The 22021-nt window shown below is 39.5% G+C and overlaps 3 protein-coding genes across 10 annotated transcripts in view; all 3 read right to left on the bottom strand.

The window, feature by feature from the left end:
* The window catches only part of LOC109857848 (protein-tyrosine sulfotransferase), an 83755-nt gene extending 73989 nt beyond the window's left edge, over positions 1 to 9766 (bottom strand). For 2 of the 4 annotated variants that reach the window (XM_020434595.1, XM_020434596.1), the window contains exon 1: positions 9320 to 9757. The gene's annotated coding sequence lies outside the window, so the exon portion shown is untranslated. Of the gene's footprint in view, positions 1 to 9319 lie in introns of all 4 variants that reach the window. The other 2 variants (XM_020434594.1, XM_020434598.1) reach the window with 2 other exon arrangements.
* A 1995-nt stretch (positions 9767 to 11761) lies between these two features.
* On the bottom strand, positions 11762 to 15429 carry LOC109857842. The gene is made up of 10 exons (XM_020434567.1): positions 15230 to 15429; positions 15067 to 15121; positions 14840 to 14983; positions 14628 to 14705; positions 14244 to 14509; positions 14060 to 14121; positions 13682 to 13970; positions 13102 to 13598; positions 12609 to 12981; positions 11762 to 12418 (listed from the first exon to the last, which is right to left on the bottom strand). The coding sequence occupies exons 1-10, from the start codon at positions 15273 to 15275 to the stop codon at positions 12204 to 12206; spliced, it is 2025 nt and encodes a 674-aa protein (XP_020290156.1). The 5' UTR covers positions 15276 to 15429; the 3' UTR covers positions 11762 to 12203.
* A 2373-nt stretch (positions 15430 to 17802) lies between these two features.
* Positions 17803 to 21960, bottom strand: LOC109857843 (solute carrier family 35 member F5). Of its 5 annotated transcripts, none has more exons than XM_020434571.1 (9): positions 21869 to 21960; positions 21311 to 21521; positions 20999 to 21136; positions 20681 to 20737; positions 20341 to 20604; positions 20038 to 20220; positions 19429 to 19745; positions 19091 to 19339; positions 17803 to 19002 (listed from the first exon to the last, which is right to left on the bottom strand). In XM_020434571.1, the coding sequence occupies exons 2-9, from the start codon at positions 21470 to 21472 to the stop codon at positions 18933 to 18935; spliced, it is 1440 nt and encodes a 479-aa protein (XP_020290160.1). In that variant the 5' UTR covers positions 21473 to 21521; positions 21869 to 21960; the 3' UTR covers positions 17803 to 18932. The 5 variants fall into 5 exon arrangements, with proteins under 5 accessions (XP_020290160.1, XP_020290162.1, XP_020290161.1 ...); XM_020434573.1 differs by lacking the exon at positions 21869 to 21960 and adding an exon at positions 21728 to 21818; XM_020434572.1 differs by lacking the exon at positions 21869 to 21960 and adding an exon at positions 21705 to 21795.
* Positions 21961 to 22021: the final 61 nt, after the last annotated feature.

Raw genomic sequence — 22021 nt, 5'->3', positions numbered from 1 at the left:
CATTTTCGCTGTCTCCGCTCCGTCGCTGCATCGAATATTGTATACACACCCCTCCTCCCTCCGCCCTCACCATTCAACGTCGTCCTTTGGGATACGAAGCGTATCCAGCGCGAGCTAGGATTAACAAATCTAATCAAGTCAATCAAACGTTTATTTTCGTCGGTACGCTGCGCGAACAACCCCGCGAACCGCGAACCGCGCGTTAACTTTCGCGGAGCGCGCGGAATGCGAAACCGCAACACATCGCGACTCCGTATCTCCGATGTGATATCAGAAGAGCGAACACGAAACTTTCTTCCATTCCCGCGCAAGTTATCCGCGCGCGAGATACCAGGGGTATTCATACATATATGTATGTAAGTTATGTTTCAACCAAGAGCGATGTTATCGATTACGCGAGCGAATCTCGACTCGCGGCGTAAAATACCAATTCGAATATTTAAGAAAATAAAGCGCGTGAAAAAAACAAATTTTTATTCATGCACGCGCTAAATACGCTGTTGACCGCACACACTCGCGCACACACGTTAATTATTTTAATTAATACTTCATACTCCACGTTTTTATTACTCGCGTTTATTATTCGCTTCTTAACAATTTCCGCAATTCATTTTGCACGCAACGTTCACCCTCGATATGAGAAAAAGATATACGAAAAAAAATTATGCGAGTATATAATCGCGCCGCGTAATCCGATCGTCGTGAGACGCAGCAAAATAATTAAAAAGAGCGACTCTCTCTCTATTAAGACCGTATTACACACGTTTGTTTTTACCGCATATGTGTGACAGAGAATATTTTGCATGCGCGGATAGAATGTTGAAAAAGCCAGAATTTCGCGAAATATTTTATGGGGTTTTTGATTAGCATCTTCTTCCGCCTCTTAAGCATCGAATTAAATGACACGGGGCGGGTTTTCCGCTAAAATTACTCGTCGACGACGGGCGCAAAAATATTTAAATACGTCACGACTTCCCCTTTGCTCGAATGAATATTTCATGACGCTTTCCGCATGACGGGCGGTACATTTAACGCGTGTGACCTATTTAATAGAGATGCGTCGTACATCGTGACCGGTCGGTTGACGACGATTCATTAACAAGCTTAACGATCGCCGGCAGCACGCCCGTCACGAGGAATTTTAGCGTACATCGCGACGACGACGACGCCTGCGGTTCTAAACCGCATATGTATATGTTCCGTCACAACAACAACGTCGCACGGTTGTTCGACATCCTCGCGCGTTTGCAAAAGCGGCACAAAGTTCTTTTTTTTTTTTTTTGTTTTTTTTTGTTTTGTGTTAAATTGAAAACTTCATCCCTGGAGACGCAACAAACAAATTAATTAAATTCAATAAACAAAGAAACAAAATCCCAACGAGTTTAAATTTATAATTTGTTGAAATTAATTAAACTCTGCTGTGTACGCCGCCTCTGCCAACATGTTTAAAATATCAACGCTCAGTAACAGAGCGATCTGGTGAGCACGTAAAATAATATTTGTCAGTAAAACTGAAATTTCCGCGTTTCTATTTCGGCAAACAATATAACTCCGTATACGAAAATTCAAGTTTATATTTACAAAATTTTTGCCGAGTACAACGTTGCGTTAAATTTGAATGTATTTGCAGCTAAATTATCTACTTTGCTATTTTTACACCTCAGTTATCGCATATGTCGCATAAAATTTCCGTGAAAAAAAAAAAAAAAAAAAAACTAACCGCGTGCATCAAAGATTTCGTTGTGGAAATATTGGTTTTTTTTTTCTCCGACAAACGCGCGTTGAGAAACAAAAAGTTCGATTGACGATGTGACGACTTTTGCTCGCGTACAATTCGCGCGTACGGAATTTAGATAAAATTATCGAGTTGCTTATATATATTACTCACGCGTGTAATTTTCTTCAATTCAATTAAGAGACAAAGAAAAAAACTCATCTCTTAGACTCTTTAAAACGCCACGATTTTCCCAGAGTGCCGGCATTAAATCGCATGCACACTGACGTGAAGATCGTGGAGGTGTACAGAGACACGGTGTACAATTACAAGGTAAATTTGCAACACACACGCGAGAAATGTTCGCGAGTAAATGAAGTTTGCAAAGAGAGCCGGAGGAGAACAATACGAAGCGAGAACGCATCTGCCTCGGTGTCGAGATGTGTAACTCGCGACGAGAGTCATCATCATCGAGTCGTGTTTTCCCAGTTTGTATCACTTTTACAAAACACGTTTGCTCTAAGACACTCGTTTTACTTTAGCCGACTTAACTATGTGCGCGGGCGCGCGTTTAAGAGGAACTTCCGTAACCCTCTTTCGAAATCATCCCTCGCACGTACGCGCGCGCGCGCGCGTGCACGCGTCGAGGTCATTCACCTCCTTCCCCGTAAATTACCGAGGATACCGAGATTGCGCCACCGTGATTTACGTCATGTGCGTAAGGCAGGCGATGTATGGTGGTGGGAGTTTAACTATCGGAAACAGAACTCCAGTTGAATGATCGTTGCCGAATGCGCGCGCGAGCGCGTATGTATATGTACGGAATTCAGTAGTTTACATGCAAAAGCCGGGGCGCGTCGCGGTTTGCGCGCCTAGTAGTTCGTTCGATCTCTTTCCCTTTCCCCGCGCAAACCGCGCTCTTGTTCTCCGTGCCGCGCTCGTTCAATCCGTCGCTAATCGAGAGAGATTGCCACGCGAAAACCGCACTTGCACACATCGATCTGCTCTCGATGACTATTTGTTTTGCGGCATTTTGCACGAGCGAGCTCTTCTCAAAGGTTGCTAATTATCAAAGAATTAAAAAACAAAAAAAAGAAAGAAATTTAAAAAAAAAACGAACCTGCTCTCGATTTAATTCTCATAACACAACGGCGCGCGCGCGTTGCTCGGTTAATTCATTATTATATACATACGCGCTCGCTTTGTGCGCCCGTGTGTTTTTGATACTTGCTTAATAAAGTTTTTTTTTTTTTTTTTTTTTTCCACTTTATTTGAATCTTCCGTGTGGAAAAATCGATGGTCGTTGTGTATATACCTACCTACATCTACCGTATCATTTATGTATTCCGGTTTGTACGGATAATGAACGGTTTCGTCGCGCTTCCGTTTGAACGCGACGGTATATCTCGGCGTCGTTATTCAAAGCGAAGGTCTCTCTTTCAAGAAACTAAGATCTAAGATGAATATCGCTGTATAAACGTGGAATATAACCGTGCGCGTGCGAAGTCGCCGACGACGGGTGACGTAACGACACACCGGGGCGCGTTCGATCCGTCCGGGGGCACGGAACGTCATCCGCAACAAGTTGCTCGACAAACTCCGAGGTCCACCGAGAGGTGTGTTTCTTCGTGAGAGAGGGGCTAAAACCTCTCCGCGGTTACGTGTATCGAATACGGTGAATACGGCGCGTACTCGTCGTCGGCGACTCCGCGTCTCGTTTCGCCACGTCGACGGTCTTGATTTATGGCAAAGTAAAGCCACCACCACCCCCCCCGCGGCTCTGTGTTCAAACGTCGGAAACAAGGACGTGTTGTGTGTGTGTGTGTGTGTGGATTTTCGCGTCCGCGCGCGCGTTAACGATTCAAAATGGCTGTCCGGCGAGATCGCGCTCGCAAATGCCGAATATCGTCTCAGACATTCGCAAATATACACATACACACAGGTTGCTCTGACCAACGCGCTCTAACAAGAATTCCAATTTGCAAAATCTCTCTCTTCGCTCTGTCGAGAACGGAATTGTTTAAAAATGAGAGAAAATCAAAATTATATATGCACACACACACACACACACGCGCATAAATGTCCATAAGCTCTGACGCTGAATTGATCTGATGTGATATTATTGCACACACACACACACATACGCGAATGATTGAAAATAACCGTTTATGTACGCGTGGAAACTCAACGCGTACATAAACAAACGAAATAACACTCCGTGCTCCAGATTTTCGCGGTAAAACGTACCAGATTATGACCATTGCAAATGACGTATATGAGCGTCGATATATATACGTAAAATCGCAGTTCAATTTTTGCGCACATAACAAAAATTTATTTACACGCACATACATTTGCATACGTGATTATTCGAGCTACGACGCGCAAGCGCCTCGACCCGCTTCGACACACGGCAAATCGATTATTATTTTTTTTCTTTTTTCACGTCACTATTGTTTCAACGGTGTTTGATTAAATGAGTCGGTTAGTTAGCCGTGTGTCGAACACACACGTATACATCAGCCCCAGATATATGCTACTCTCTCGCACTCTGGCCGTATAATATTATTTCGCCGCGTTATCGAACTACCTATTATGGCGCGTCTACTTGAGAGGCGGGTTATCACGTTACGCGCGCGTAACACGGGACTGTGTGTGAACTATCTGCCATCGTAAACTCGCCGCCGAGAATAACGAGACTTTTTTTTTAAAACGGTCGCGTATGGCTGTGATATAGAGAGCAGTACGGCGGGACGAAATTTATCCACGGCTTATAAAACTACAGCGAAACACGGCCGCGCGCCACAAGACAATAAAACGTAATTTTCAACGCTGCGCGCGCGATAAGCGTCTCTCTCTCTCTCTTTCACATTTTTTCTCTATCTTTTTCTCTGGAGACACGATGCATGCGCCAAGTGTAAACTAGTTAATTATTCTTATCGCGTAATACGGACGAAAGGAGGCGCGCGTGCTCGTCACGAAAAGCTCATAAATTTTTTATATTAATAATGTATACACGCGAGAAAGAAAAGCATTTGCTATATTACCTATTATATGGCCGAAACAAAATTGTGTCTTTGCGTGGGCGAAACAAACCCTTGAACCGGATTAGCGAGTTTTTTTTTTCTTCTGCCGGCCGTGCAGTAACTAATCTCTTCTTGCTATTCCAGCAAAACTTCTTTCCCGCGTTTAAAGTGAAAAATTAAATAAAAAGTCGCGCGCGAGGTTCACATATAGGTCTTTACACATCTTTTTTCCTTGGAAATATCATCAGAGAGAATTAAAAAAAAAAAAAAAAAAAAAAAAAAAAAAAAAAAAAAAAAAAAAAAAAAAAATGAACATTTAATATGCAGCGACAAGATGCGAGCTCGAGTCTGAAACTGCGTTACGAAATTGTTGGAAAGAGTCGTGTATGTGTGTGTGTTTGTGTATGTGTGCGCGCGCGGAAAGAGGAAAACTGAATATAAGCCACCGCGCGCCGCTCGTAAAAAGGATGCGTCGATAAAGAGCCGAGAGAGTGAGAGAGAGAGAGAGAGAGAGAGAGATTAGCGATAATCACGCGAGCGCTATTTATAATGGCGCTTCTTTTGCGGGATCGCGACCATGAGATGAAGACGTGTAAACGATACATTTCCGGCGTGCTTTACGGGAAACGACTCGGCGGTTTTCCGTTTGGATTATTTCCACTTTTTCCCTCTTGTTGCACGCTATTGTTTTTGCTCGCCAGTCCGTACAACGTTTATGATATATCGATTTACCGCTCGTTGCGATGCCGGTGAGCGGTTGTAACAGAGTGTGTATCGTATTTATTCTGCCTGAACCTGCCTGCTCGTCTCCGAGTCGCCTCGTAGGCGTCTTTTCATGCGCGCGGTATCGTTTATTAGAAGAGACACGATTAATTTCGGAGCGAACGCTCGGAAAATTTATGATAAATACGTTTCTCTTCCTCTCGACGCGAAACAACAAAAAAAAAAAAATACAAATAACAAGCTAACAAATAATAAATCGCGCGCGAACAATATTTGAAGCGTTTGTAAATCAATTAAATCGTAATCCTCGAGTTGCACTTTTAATTTTCTACTTATTTTTTCGTGTCTTCGCTAATGACGTAACAACACGCGCGCGAATGCAATTAAGAAAAGAAAAATATTCTCGTGATGTGTCTCTAATTTCGCAACTCATCGCGTCGAGGTTTTATCGGAATTAAATCTCTCTAAAGTGTGTGTGCGCGCGCGCGCGCGCGTACAGATTCCTATAATAAACTAATTCAATTCGCGCTTAATGAACTAATACGTTTTATTACTGTAAATAAACTTTGCTTTACCGTAAAGATTAATTCTGCAATAAATATGTAAATTACATCGACGGTAATGTATATTGTGTCGATAAAATCGGATCTCGTTATATGCAGCTTGTAAATTAATCATTAAAGCTAGATTAATTGCTTTAATAGAAGTAAGCTGATGGAATAAAACGCGCGTGTTAGAGCTCGACAAATAGAACACGGTCGTGCAAAGTGTTCGTGTCGTCTTGTGTACATTGATGAACTCCAACGCACGACGGTGGGCGTTGCGACGCACGTACTACTTGTTTTTCTCAAACTGGAACGTTTAAACAATTTCGAAAATTCTCCTATATGTACAAAGTGCGGTCTTACCGACGTACAACTTACCAATAACTAATTTTGATCCTCGCTCGCGGCGCTCGTCCGGGTTGAAGCCCGGGAATTCGCGCCGGGACTTATTTACGTATACGTGGTGCGGAGTCTTCGCGGGTGGGTGGTCTTCTTCGGTCTTATCGTCTCGTCGAGCGACGATATCGCAGAGACGCGCGTCGCTATGATGCGCATCGCGGCATCTTGATTCTTAGAAGCCTCATTTTGACCTTTGTCGAAGTCAGTGTGTGTTTATGCATGTCCGTGCATGTCGCGAGAATCCAACGCCAAAACGTGCTTCGATAAATTTTAATAAAGTGCTCTCTGCTCGATAACGCGAAGAGAGTTCTCGAGTTCTCGAGTGGTAGCCGAGGTAATACTTTTTTTTTTTGTAATATAATCTCTGCTTTAAATTTCACCAATACACTTGCGAGTGCACCGATGAGCATTCAGCGTGCGTGTTCGTTGAAATTCAATATTATTATTGCCGCAAACGCTCTGATACCCCCTTCTCTCTTCCCCCGTCATGAACCCTCCCCTTTCAATTAAATAATATACCAACTAATTATTAAATTTCGCCAAAGCAAATTCGTTCAAATTACTATTAACAATATTAGTCATTTTCGTCAAAATAACTCGAGTTTCTCTCTCGTCAAAACGTAAACGTTACACGCAGTAAAATTTCACAATCCTTCTCCCCTCTCCCGCGTCTCTCGAGTCATTTTCAAGTTAAATTGTGTGGATCTTCTATTTTATAAATTTGCATAAATTTCGAGTGTCCACTTTTCTTCCCGCGGAAAATTTTTCAGAGAGGAAGACCACCACGTCTTCGCCGCAACTTCATAATATTCAATATTAACCATCTCGGTAATTAAACGTTGAAGTCAAACTTTTGAGGAAACGGAGAGAGAGCCTTTAGATGAATAATAAAGTTTCGTTGTATTTAATACTCTCTCTCTCTCTCTCTCTCTCTCTCTCTATCTATCTCTCGAAAGTTACTAGCTTGCATTCCCATTGCGGTTGTGTGTGTGTGTGTGTGTTTCAAAATCCATAAAACCGTGCTTCGGCACATTTTAATTAAAACGAGATCAAAATTAGAAATTGCCATTAAAAAAAAAAAAATATATATATATATCTCATTAAAAGAAAAAAAAATGCTAAAATGTTACAGCTCTTTGATATTCGCTAATTGTGCCAATTAATATCTGTCGCATTAAAAATTAATATCTCCGACATTAATATTCATCGTTTCAAAATTGGATATACGTTCGCAAGTGACAGAATAGCGTAGAATAAATGCATATAAATATATTGCGCCGCCTTACTGTGCGCGCACTCTGCAACACGTTCCGTGCCGGATCGATTTTCGGTTACTTTCCGATCGGAAAAAAAATAATCGTCACGTCGCGTTAGACGTGAACGATCTACGTTACGATAATATATATATATATGTTATTTAGATATCGATACGCGTATGATTTTCCAAAACATTTTTCGAAGATTCCAATTTAAAATTTTTTAATAAACTTGAACAGTTGAAAGAAAGTTCAGAGTAAGCTCGATCCAAGCTGCGCGAAACGTGTTAATTTAATTTCGCTACCGATACGTTTCGGCACCTCGCATTCCTGAGATGCGCACGTCAGGTTTAAAATTTTCGCGGTCAACATCTGACATTTCAGCCAGAGATACTCAAACATCGATTGTATATAAACAGCATTATCCGAATATATGTACGCAAGCTTTTAAACGCACACACATACGCATTAAGGTACTTAATGTGTAAACTCTGCGGGCATTAATTTACTTACCACAGACAGAGATCTGTGTGGCCGTTGTTATCTATTTTAATACAAGACGGGGGAGATAACTCCGGTGCCGGGTGTCTAGTAACGTATGGGCTACGATAGCGGATTCGAATATCTCTCGCATCGTCTCACGTTCAAAACGGTCATCAAGACACGAGAGAGAGACAGAGAGAGAGAGAGAAATGATTGCGACATCTCGTTCGCGGAAGAATCCAATCTCTTCGGCGAAACAAACGATCGGTTAAAAGCTCGTCATTCTTCAACGAGAGGAATTGCAAAATTTTTTTTTTTTTTACCCGTCAATACGTCTTCGCAAGACGCTTCCAAGAAAGCGCGCGTCGCTCGAATTGCCCTTTGCGCATGAACGCGACGCCATCTGACTCTTTCCCCGATCTCCGCTGCTTTCCCCCACGCCCAGGCGCGCGCGTGTATGTGTGTGTGTGAAAAAGAGCGTACCGTCACGTAACGCAACGACAGTTCCTCTCGTTTTGATTACACGACTATTGTGTCACGAGACACAATCGTCGAGATGATGACCGCGCGTCGCGAGTTTTTTTTTTCTTTTTTTTTTTTACGCACGAATATATTTCCGCGCGACGAGGAATGTGTGTCACGGAAGGAGGGAGGGGGGAAGGAGACGCGCCAGTCGGAATATTTCTGTCTCTTTTACACAGAGCGTGGTCATCGACGCATCAGGTGTCAGTCACCCCGAACCCGTGAGAACACGGGAATCTCGCGTGCGCGCGACTACGTGCACGCACACACACGCACGTACGCACATGTACCGCGGCGACGCGTCATCCGTTTTCCAATTTTAAAAAGACGTGCCGCCGCGTCGACACGCCGCGTTGTTCACAGTCGCGTCCGTTATTCTCGCTGTCACATCTCTTTCTCTCTCTCTCTCTCTCTCTCTCTCATGAGCATATATAAATAAATAATAATTGTTTACTGTACGAATGCGCGAGGACACACGAAAAACCATCTTTTTATTTAGCGATGTTTTAAAAGTTTTTGCATTGTAAAAAAAAAAAAACGGCAAAATTCGAAACGTCGAAACCGCGGTAAAATCTCAGTCCGGCGCGGAATGCGATCGGAATCGCGTGAAAACGAGGACACGCACAAGATGATGATCTGTCTCGTACTCACCAGGTGTTCCCGTGACCGTGGCAGTTCCTTCGTTGTCGGTGTCTCGTCGTCGTTGTCGTCGTCGTCGTCGTCGTCGTCGTCGGCGGCCGCGTCGTTGTCGTCGTCGTTCTTCGTCCCGCGCGCCTTTCACCGTTTCGCAATCGACAACGTGGTGTGCAAGTTCCTCGAATTGATCGTTGTGCGACGTCCTCGAAGAGTTTCTCGGTCACTCTTGAACGCGTACAGACGCCGAACGCGACGTATCGTCGATATACGACACAAGAGTGTTGTGCGAATAATCACGCGCACGAGCACGAGGACCTGCCAGACGAAACAGACCGAACCGCTCCAAACGCTTCCCGTCGGTCAGCTGCTACTGACTGACGCTAGTGTCTTCAGGCGCGAAGCAAACTTCACGCATGCGCAGTGGCGCGACTATTACCGGCGACTATTACCGGCGCGCGCGCGCAGATCTGGATAAACGTATATATATTTTCTAGTAGGATGTGTATGTAATATTATATTATATTATATTATATTATATTATATCATATATATGTATATATATATATAGTAAACTTTATTTAAAAAAGATGGAGCGTCTAGACACAGATAGAAATTATCGGAGTGAACCTAACCTGAGTAAAAATACGCGTCATGTTTTAAATATGTATACGCCGGTAAGTAAGTTACTTTTATATTCATTAATTTATTCAATGTACCGTCAAAAAACAAACATGATATCAATAATATCTACATAATATAACATTAATTGAAGTTTTTTATGTACATTTGTTTGCGGTCTACTCAGATTTGAATTCTCTCTTTTTCGAAATATTGTAACATACATTACACCGACATTCCGTACTTACACAATTACACGGCATTCAAATCGTGCGAATCTTGTTGATTGTTTAGCGGGATTTGAATCTGCTTGATTCCGTTCGAGTGTGTTTTATATAAACAAATCTCAATCCGTTCGTTTGTCCGGAAACGTCCTGGTGTATTTCGAGAGAATTGGTTTTTTTTTTTTATCGAGACACACGCGTGTAACACAGCCGACGCACTCCGGGCGCGTGCCACCTAGCGATAGATAACGCGAAATAACAAGGATAATAAAAAACTTTGATTTATATTTGTTTTTGACTTTGATGTTTTGAACGTTTAGCCAGTCAAAAACACTCATGCGTTCCGTATTTTTTGATTAGAAAAATATGAAGGACGTACTGCACCCAAATATCACCGAGGGCGAACTCATTTGGTAAACAAAATGATTAGAGAGGAAGACGAACAATAGACGCTATCTAGCGGTACTCGTGTAAAACTATATGTGCATGTGTTTTGAAGAGGCTCTCGTAGAGGTTTGTTGCTTGTTTTTGTTTTTGTATACATATTATATGCGAAACAAATTGCGATACGTTAAAAATTTAAATTTTTATGTTTCGTTAAGCGAGTCTCGTTAAGTGACACAAATTATTCGAATTAATAACATTTATAAGTGAAAACAAATGTTATATCGGGAATGGTTTAATTCAAATTCTTCAATTTTTTATATTTCCGCGATGATTTTGGATCTCGTGCATTTTTAGAGAGAAGGAAAATTGCGAAATTTTCGTGCGTTTTTTTTTTGAAAATAAAAGAATATTTCTGTATAAACGCACGCATATATAAATTCTATCAATAGAGCGCACTCGTGAAATATAAACCGGATCGGTTTAGTGACACACTGTAAAAAGCTTTATATTTTTCAAACTCAATTTTTATATTGAAATGATTTTGTGTTGAGTCAGTAGGAAAAATCGTTCGTCATATTTTACAAATGTACTCTATTGAGTCTACGTGCGTTTGCACAGAAGGGTTTGTTTATTTTTTAAATAAAAGCGCGCGATTTTCCTTGATTTTTCTCATTTTTCTGACGTCATAAAATCGAAGATGCCCGCGAGGTATCGAGGAGGTCTTAAAAGAAAATAAAAATGTCAACACACTTCCTCGTCCAATCGTTGTGACTCTATTGACTTTCGCACACGGACACACAGTAAATCCGATATGCGCGGGTACTCGGGATCAAACACGACGAAAAATGCTGAAAATTCTCTTTGAGAGACACCAGAAATATAAAATACGAATACTCTTGTTCCAAAAAAAAGTAACAGCCTTATTACATATCAGTAGATATTACACGATGAAATATGTTCATTTTTTCACAAAATGAAAAGTCCTGGAAATATCTCCATTAAAAAAAAAAATCATTATCGCGTTGAATGTTCGAAAAATAATGTCTTCTTCAGATTCTTCTTCAGTTTTTTTATAAAAACTAATAGTCTTATCGCATATCAATAGATATTTTATAGGAGACGTAAAAATTTCGATTTGCCAATGGACGAACCCGAACGTCTCTCTGGTTCGTTAATTATTTAATTTAATATTACGAATCGAAATAAAATTTAAATACAAATGTATCGTTAGAATTAAGCCACAAAATCGAAGTTCAATTTAGACTGAAAATAAAAGTTTAATCGCAAATATATTACAATCGTGTAAACGTTCAGACTACACAATACGCGCGAGTGAGAAAAGTAGTATTAGTAGAAACAAAACAAAGGAGAAAATTCGATGTAGATGATGTACAATACGAAAATCGAAATACAAACGCCCAAAACACGTACGTCGAAAAAAGATCAATATAAATGTAAATAACGAAACACGCGTCACAAATAAGAACGCGCGAAGATACAAATTCAAATGGCGCCGTTACATTGTTTGTCACACGAACGCTGAAAACGACACACAGAATATTTGTAGCAATTTTTGTTGTAAAAAAAAAAAGAAGCAAATCCTTTTCTCTCTATAAAATTTAACAAGTTTTTGCGTTAGAAAAAAAAAAAAAACAGGAGGGAGAAGAACGTTAGAACTTTCGATGAGATCTTACTGGACGTAAGAAAAATGTGTTGAACGTGTCGAAAATTCCACCGAATGCTTCTTGAAGGAACGACGTGATGCAGCACATCGTTAGTTCGATGTAACTCAAGTTCTCGTCTTCGTCGTGTTCTTCCTCAAAAAAATACTCGTACATCATAGGCAGAAATATGACCGCAACGGACACCGTGATACCGAGAAATGCTAGAAAAATGTTGAGAAATGTGATTTTTGTTAACACAAATCGTTTCGACATGTTTACGCGTTGTTCTCCGTTTTCCAGTTTTTCTCACATCTAACGAGAATCTTAAATCAAGTTTTTTTTTGGTCTATTGTCCGAGTGAGCACGGAAAAACACATACACATGTATTATTTAAGAACCGTTTTATACTACCTATAGTTTTAAGTACGAGCAATCGCGTGCGCTTCAGTGCTCGTTTCCTTTTTCTTCGCAATAAATTCGCAGCCGAGACCGAGATCAACTTCTTCTCGTCGACTATCGTCGGATCCCGAAGCGTCGTGTTAATCTTGCAAGACAGCACGGAACATTGTTGCAACGTTCGAGACTCGGGCAAACATTCCTGAGGTTCTTTCTCCCGTCTCGCGACTTCTGACTTCTGACTAAGCGCGATTTTGCGTCTGAGTCCTCTGTAATACTCCCAATAACTCTCTTTCAACAGTTCTTGAGTCTCGAGAGGAATCGACGACAGTGTCTCGAACGTGTTTTCGTCTTGGACATTCGTCAACGAACGAGAGTTTATTCCGCTCTGTTTCGGAATGCGTTCAAGAAAGTTTTTACACGGGGGTGTGTCGTCGCGACACTCATCACAACTAACTCACATTAACTTTATTCCATTACTTACTTTATTCAGACGAGAGAGACTTACTTTCGAACGTCCGCAAAGTTTGTAAGATTGTTTACTTCTGACGCGTGGACCGGGCATAACCAGCGTGTAATCGGAATCGGCGATCGCCAAACGTGATTTCTTTCGAAGAAACGACTTCGCCTTCTTCGACAGATTCAACTTTCTGCGTTTCAGACCAACGCGCACGTTCTCGCGCGGTTCCTCGTTGCGTTCTTTGCTGTTAACTTTGTCGGAATCCTGCAAATCGTTCGGCAACGCTTTCTCGCTCATTGTGTTCGTCGCAATTTCGTCTGTGTCGACTCGCTCATCTTTTACTTGACACGTCAATAGTTCCGGTCTCGCGGAGACACTTAAATTCAGTTGATTGTTTCTCGCATTGTCCGTCGAATCGAAGCTTCCACGCTGATTCTTGATCGCGTTGTCTTTGATAGTATCTTGATTCAATAACGACACGTTCGAATTAATGTTCTCGCGCGCCAAAGTCTCGTCGCTGTTTCTCACCTTGTGTTGGCGACTGTCTGAAAACCGGATAAAAAATCCCGAATGTGTTTTTATCTCGCCAATGAGACGAAAGAAAAATTGATTAAATAATTTATTAAACCATTAAGAGGATTGTCTTCAAATTCCTTGGCCAGTGTCGAAACGTCTCCGACGCTGTCTTCTCGTTTTTCTTTCATGCACTCGCACGGGATCCTCACATCGCGCACTTGCGCGGACATACTCGGTATTTGCAAAGGCACATTGTGATAAGTGACTACAGGAATTTGTATGCTGTAATTTGCCAGTGGCTGATAAAGCGCGGATAAAGAGGGAGCAGGTTCTACATTGAGCGCGTTAATGGGCAACGTTCGCGTCTTCTCGTCAATCATTAAAAGCAGTCTATTAGCTTCCTGAACGTGAAAAAAGACATCACTAACGCTTGTACCGTTTAGATTTCTTTGCGACAACGACTGCGATGATTAATTTACACGCGACTCACTTGTTTTTGTTGATGAGACAGTCCGTCTTCTTCGGGATTCTGTCGCTCGTTGCGCTGCAAAGCTGCGGATAGACGAGTTCGTGACCATCATCAGGACGTTGTTTCGATTGAACGATTCGGAATAATCGCAGTTTACGCGAAGAAGTCGTGGATTACATATGTAATCAAGTAGGTGAAAACTTACCCGAACAGTAACGTGTTTCCAAATTACACTGTTCTTTAACGGAGTAATCAGAGGTTTCTCTCACCGGTTGTGCATCGCTTTCCAAGTCCTTATCTGCTTCGTGCGGGAGCGCGTAATCTCGCGCGGTTTTATTCCGTATTTCCTTTTCCGCTTCGTCAAGTTCTTTGATTTCTTGCGAAACATCAGTATTCCAATCTGACATTTGTTTCCCATTTGTTGCGAGGCAAGATTCGTCCGGTTTCTCGGCCTCTTCGCGCGTTATCCGTCTGGTAGATTTCCAAATCACACAAGTTAAATTAATTTCGACACACACAGAACTGCGAGGTGTCGTAGCGTTTGCCGCGAAACTTGAGGTTGAGAATTAATTCTCGAAATGCGCAATACCGTTTGAAACGCGGATCGACGAAACTGGGCAATCTCTTCGGCACGTGCGTTTCGCATCTTTTACTCGATTTCGCAGGCCTGAAGTAAAAAATGAGGTGTGAAATGAAAACGGAAGTTGCAGAAGAGAGAGAGTTATGGTCAATATTGATTCGTAGAGACGATTTACGAATATATATATATATAGTTGAAAAAAAAGAACTTGAAAAACTTACTGACACGTAACGGTTCGCACTACACTGCGACCTTTTCTGGGAGTTCCTGTCAAAGTAACTACATACGGAGGTTTAATAATGTCGTTAGTGTTATTGAGTAAACGACGCGCGGGTATTTTCGGCCAAGACGGATCGTTGGGAAGCCTAAGGGAAAAGGGGAGGTCCAGGAATTTCGTGAAGAGAGACATTAAAATCTCGAACGCAATTATAACACAAGCAATCATTACCGTAACGCGTTGGCGGAACATTTTTCCGAGTTTGCTGGTAAATTTTGCCCGTTTACTAAAAAAAAAAAAGAAGCACAATTAAAAAGCTTTGTACGTGGGGTTAGATTAGGTTGTTTGTTTTTTTTTTTTAAATATGATAACGAGCTTCTCAAAAGTTTTTTACCTCTAATGTGTAACTCGAGCGCACTCGTTTTGCCATCGTACGCCATATCGCGAATCAAATGGAATTGTGGACATTAGAATTTGCGTTCACGTCGCGTTGCTTCATCAAAACGGAACGTGACGTATTAATCCAAATCACGAGCGTGTCGCAATTGTGCATATCAATCACATGGTTCTTCAAAGGAAAATCTACACGTGCGGAATCCCTTTACCGAAGTGAAATTGTGAAGTTGTCTTGTATTGCTGTTTGTCGAGACTCAATTGTCTTGGAAAATTGTTCCTCGTTCACACATTTGTAAAATGTTATTAGACACAAATACGAGACATCTCGTCCTCGAGGATTATGCTTTATTATCACATAATTTTTTATATAATATTTGTGTGTGTGTGTATATATACAATCGCAAGAGTTAACTTTTTAGATCGCATTATATTTACATGAAATATACAATAAACAGTAGTTATAGCCAGTCTTGAATGTAGTTCGGAAAAAAGATTGAGTGTGTCATTTCTTAGAATTTTTGAATTGAGTGAGTGAGTGAGTGAGTGAGTGAGTGAGTTAGAGAGATCACATCCAGTTTACATAATTTACTAACAAATGTATATATATATATATACATATATTATATCAAATCCTGGCGTGTATGTGTATATATATATATGTATATAGTAGACATAATAACAAAGTATTTTTTTTTCTATTCTACACATATACAGATCAACACATAAAATTGAATTTCAAGTCTGGTTATAACATTTATGCAGGAACGATCAATTGCTACTTATTTACTTAAAAATACATTGACCGCCACAATGCGCGTGTGTGAGCCGGTTATACATATAATATTTCACATCTTTATAACAAACAAGTATAATGAACAAACTCTTGACTCGAGACAATTACTTCTATACGGCGTAGCTATTGTGAAACTGTTCGAAATTGATTTCGATGGAAATATATAAATTTCATTGTTTTCTTTAACAAAATAAGGTCAATATCACATATTATATTGACCTCATTTTGTTAAATATTCTTAATATTGTTTTTACAACACGAGCGAGTATTATTTTATTTTATTCATTTTATTCATTGTTTTCTGTTTGGATAACAAAAAAAAATAGAACAATTTTGATAACAATCAAATCTGGAAAAATTACACAATAGTCACTCCGAATTGTCAATAAAGTCGGTGGATAAACAGCAATGAATCATGATCTGATAAAACACAGATTCTCGACTCAACAATAAAAACAAAAACTGATAGTTATGACAATATTACACATCTCCGCGAAACAATCGACAGATTTCTCAAGTGACAGTCAACGTGTTAACAGTTATGCTAATGTGTAAGTTTTGCGCATTATAATTTTCTTTTATTGTATTATATCACATCACATCATTGATCTAACTGACACATCGTGACTGTTCATTCTTTCAATCTTATCGTTTGCTTTTCCCCGTTTTCAATTTCTAAACTTTTTCCTTCTTGCTATTTTGTTTTGTTTTTTTTAATTTTTTTTTTTTAATAGATTATCTTGTGATTATTATACTATTTAGCGTGTATATATAAATATATATGGTTTCTTTTTTGTTTTTCTCTCTTATTCTTATGTTTCTTTTTACAAAAACTTGGAGATACTTGTGATTAGAATACAAGATGGTACCAACACATTGTTTAATTCATGTGAGATCAGTCGTCGATCAGTATCGACAGTAATAATCGAAAATCGAGAGATTTCCGATCGTATACCACAAAGAGATGCGAAAAAAAAAGCATTACGTTGTGTTTACTTTCTCTTTACAGTTATTTCTCACGTTTTCTGTTCGTTTTCTTTTTCATTTTGAGTATATATATATATAATACAAATTAATACTACTATTACCCCCTGTCCAAAATATCAAAGTCTTGAAATTAATACAGTTCATGTTTCACAGTTCTCCTCTTTCACATACTTGTCTCACTTAAACCTTGCAAATATATTGTATCATACCTCGTTTACTGTAATTGAACACAACGTACGACATATTTGTGCGCATTAATTATCTCGAAGCAAAGGAAAATGATTTGTAATTTACTTTGCGTGTAATCAGAATCTCTGCCACAACAAATTAAAGTAATTACATACACGTGTCCGTGCGAAACATGAGCCGATAAAGCTTTGACTAGATTTTCCAAACATATATACGGGATACAGGGTATCCCGTAATTGCCGTCTCACCGCTCGCAGGCAGGTAGAAGGGGTTATTCTAATACGAAAAGTCCTATACCACTTTGGAAGATTCGCAATAATTAATGAGATATGAATTAATAAAGATCCGCTAATCAGCGTGCATCCAGCGTAAGGACAGCCTAGTCTGTCGCGCTGCCCGAACGCAATCTATATGCTGTCTATGTACGCACATGTTATTCTATTAAGTCCTCCCATTCCGTCGCATCGGCGCGATAGACTGGGCTGTCCTGAATGCACGCTGATTAGCGGATCTTTATTAATTAATATTTCGTTAATTATTGCAAATCTTCCAAAGTGGTATAGGACTTTTCGTCTTAAAAAAAACCCCTTCTATCTGCCTACAAGCGGTGAGACGGCAATTACGGGACACTCTGTATATATATACATATATATATATATATGTATATAATGTAAATCGAATTGTATTATTCACGTCGAATGTAAAATTTCGATCTCGTTCTGTCGATCTCTTATTCTACACGATGACGTCTTTTTTTTTTGTCATCAAAAATTTTTAATTGGTCCAAAAGTATTTAGCGTTTTTCATTCATTCTTATTGAAGCTATATCTCACATTTTATAATGTATAGTTTTGTGTGTCTAACTTATATCCGAATATTATAAAAACAATAAGTACAGGAATGTGTGTATGTGTGTGTGTGTGTTAGTAATTTCCCGTGAAATTTACGTGAAAGCTTCTTTGCTACGTGTCGAGATACGCCATCTGTGACTTCGATAGGTTATTTTATAGAGTAATCAACGCATTGTTACAATAATATAAAGCCTTAATAGCATAAAAAATATTATTGTTTAGGAAAAGTACAATTTTACAAACAAATATTTCTTTGATTTTTTTTTTGTTTTTCAACCAACTCTTATTACATATATTATGTACAGGTAATTTCAGTAAAGACACTGATTTATTTGCTCTTTGAATTCAGTTGCGCAATAGAATACAAGAGCGTCAAGATCCGAAGCTATAGAGTCTCGAGACAACAATTACATACCTGGATCTTTACAAGTAGGTACGGTTTGTTTACGAAAAACAATGTTTTCTCTCACAGGACTTGGTACGAAATGCAAAGAGGTAGTTTCCGAGAGATGCGCAATGAGTTCGAACAAATAAAGCGCCTGTTAATCGTATTTTGTGTTTACAAATTGATTCGCAAATACGTTATTGTCCGGCAGTAATATCAATACTCTTTTGTGTTTAGCGCAGAAGAAATAAAGATCAGTAAAAGTGACACGAATGAAGAGAACGTGTAGAATCTTGATTACTGTTATGTAACTCCGTAACGATAAAAACAACTTACACTGAGATGAATAAAGACGGGATGTTCATGATCGATGAAGGCTAGCACATATAAGAATCATGTGCTCATTAATTAAGTCCTTATTTACGATTAATACACGTAACACGATGAGATGACAACGAGACGATCTAATCTCGTTTTCAACTCAATTATTGTCTTATTATGCTTCATGATCACCGCCATCTATTCCTATCAAAGACTCGGTTTGTTCTGCTTCAAGATCGGGAATTCTGAAAGTGAAACATCGAAATATTAAGTTCGTCGTCGACAATTTGGCGACTCTTCGCTCTTAACATTGTTACGTCGATTGCACTTTACCTTGCTGATCGATTATTTTTTCTGCAAATCCAGACGTAAAACCTCTTTATCAAATCCATAACAGGATCCCAGTTATCGTAATAAGATAAAAGGGATACCATAAGGAATGCCAAAAACATCGGAATGCTTCCCAAGTAGAAAATGCAAGGATATTCAACTTTTTTCAAGAGAACATCGGCTACCATTGACATCGGCATTGTTAAACTAACAGCCATTGTTGCAATGAGAGACGACGTCAAAAAACAACCCCTACAGATATAAAAAGTATACATATACACACACACACACAGAGAGAATCTTACACAAAGTATTATATTATTATAAATTATAAAAATTACCATAGCCACAAAACTTCACTCAAAACAGTACCAATCAGGCCATTTATGATTATAAATGTCCACTGGTGACTGTTGGGCCATTCAAATTCTTCCCAATGGCCATAATGAAGAATAAAAAATAAAGGCCAGAGAAGCGTCAAGTTGAATATTCCCACAAAACCAAAAAACATTGGTATATCCATTTTGTCTTCGTGGTCTACTTTTCTTTTTAAAAATACAATATATGCAGCATAGAAAAAAGCACTGACTAGAGCTAGTATTATGCCCGTTGACATATTACTATTTTCAACAGTTAAATCGGAAAGACCGACTAAAACCTGCAAATAAAGGAAAAATTTTTTTTTCTTTTTTTTTTTAGATTACATACATATTTTCTATACATATTCATACATATTCTTATGTACATATTTATGTAACTCTTGTATAACTAGTTGGCAAGTATGTGCTAAGAGAGAGAAAGACCTCGGATTTCTATTAATATTAATATTTATAATATCTATTATATTATAAATTGTTTTTTTTTTTTGCTTTTTTTTTTTAAACTAAAATTTTCCATTCTTATGTAATCGCAACATCAAAACGTGCGAGAAAAAAAAATTCACAACTTACTAATCCAAGGATGTTAACAAATACAGCGGTTAACTTGGACAACGTAAACTTATCTCCTCCGTTGCTAGGAAAAAACGCAGCAAGAAACAACGTGAATAAACTAGATGTCGAGGACAAAACGGTCACAATTCTAGCTTCAGTCTGTTCCAATGATATCTGGTATGTGTAATTTGCCATGAGCCACTGGAAAAAAAAAAAATAATAATAATTATCGATAACACATACATACATGTACATGTATAAATGTTCGATAAGAAAAAAAAAAAAAAAACACGGTATTGAATTTCGTATCGCGTTACTTACAAATAGGCAAAACATGAGAGCTATTTTCGCCACTTTTTGTACAGAAAATTTATTTGCTTGTCGCCTAGCGTGTTCGCCAGCTCTAATACTGGCTTGATAACTAAGTCGCGCCAATAAAGCCTCCGTGGCATCGCTTTCCGACATGTGACGTACCTCCGCCAGTTTACTAAATCTCACAGAACGTATAGACGAATCGTCACTCTCCGTACCCGAGGAGCGATCACAATGATCTGGAGTTTTTATTGGAACAAACGTCGGGTCGCTCTGTAACGAATCAAGTTAATTGTTAGATAGATTGGCAGCTGTAATCTCTCTTTTAATTTACACATGCTATGCTTACTAGGCTCGTATTGGCCTCGGGATAGAAGTTGTCATCCTCAACATTGGGATCTATAAACTGAAACAAAATAGCCAAGTTCAGCAGAACCAAGCGTTTACCAGGGTGTTTTGTGTTTATTGCATGTGAATGGCTAATTGGATTTGCACGATAGATTTTAGAGAAAATAGGCCATTCACAAACAACAAAGCATAAAGCGCTCGCTAAGCACAAAGTTCTGCCAAACATGGTCAATAAGACAAACGTTTGAAAGAAATAAGAAGAAGAAAAAAAAAAAGAAAACAACTTTCGTCGCGTGACTCTGTAAACTTTGGTAAATACCATGTATGTTGCAGGTTTATTGCATTGTTCTCGCCAGGGTGGCCAGAAGCATAGGCCGAGCAAATAAAGTGTAAACATAGATGTTCTTATGTATGTGCTAAAAAATGGCTTTTCGAAAGTTGCATCCCTGTAAATGTACTGAAACAAAATATATTATCATTGTAACATAATGTACAAATGTACACACACAGAAAAATGCGCAATCTATCTGACAGAAAACTAAACACAGTAAACAACAAATACAAGCAGAGAGAGAAAGAGAGAGAGAGAGAGAGAGAGAGAGATCGCACCTGGTAGAAGAAAAAGTCTTACTTTAGTGAGTTCAGAACTGGAAACCCAAATTATATCGACCAGTAGTAGAACCAAAAGTCCCAGTATAAGTCTTTGAGATTTATTCATCATCGCTGCGAGTTTATGAGGATCCTCCGCCATCCCTGACGGCCTGCGCTGACGCAATTCAACGGAACAGCTCATTCTTGGCTTAAACTCTTGTGTTTATCACGCTTGTGAACGACGACCGTTCCTGTAAAAATGACGCAACAGTGTTGTTTTTCTTTTTTATTACTCTGCAATCATACAATCAAGTAAATAAAAAAATGTGACGTCAAGAATTGAAATTGAAATATACATTTTTCACACACATTCTTCGTTTTTTTTTCTATCTCTCTCTCTCTCTCTCTCGTTCGAGATCGTGCAACAAAATTACCAGGAAAATGCGCAAGGTCTTACGCGGATCGGGACGTGTGAAGCGTTGGGAACGCGCGAGTGTGAAATTCGCGCTAACAGGTGTCGGGGAGAGCGATAAGCGAACGCGTTTTGATCCTCTCAATTCATCATCACTTCAACAGAGAGAGATAACATAACCCTAACCGGCTGTTATTGCGGCCCCGGTTCCAGCCGACGATTAAATTTCACATCACATTGTCTCACGCTGACGAGCCACGTACTCGTTTGATTGATCTTCAACACAACTGTGTTTCAAACGTTTTGGTAAAAAAAAAAAAAAAAACAAGTGTTCGTCGC

The sequence above is a fragment of the Pseudomyrmex gracilis genome, unplaced genomic scaffold (assembly GCF_002006095.1).
Source record: "Pseudomyrmex gracilis isolate BER0280 unplaced genomic scaffold, ASM200609v1 scaffold_175, whole genome shotgun sequence".
NCBI classification, from domain to species: domain Eukaryota; kingdom Metazoa; phylum Arthropoda; class Insecta; order Hymenoptera; family Formicidae; genus Pseudomyrmex; species Pseudomyrmex gracilis.
Note: the sequence above shows the minus strand (reverse complement) of the source record. Positions and strands in the feature narration are given on the sequence as shown.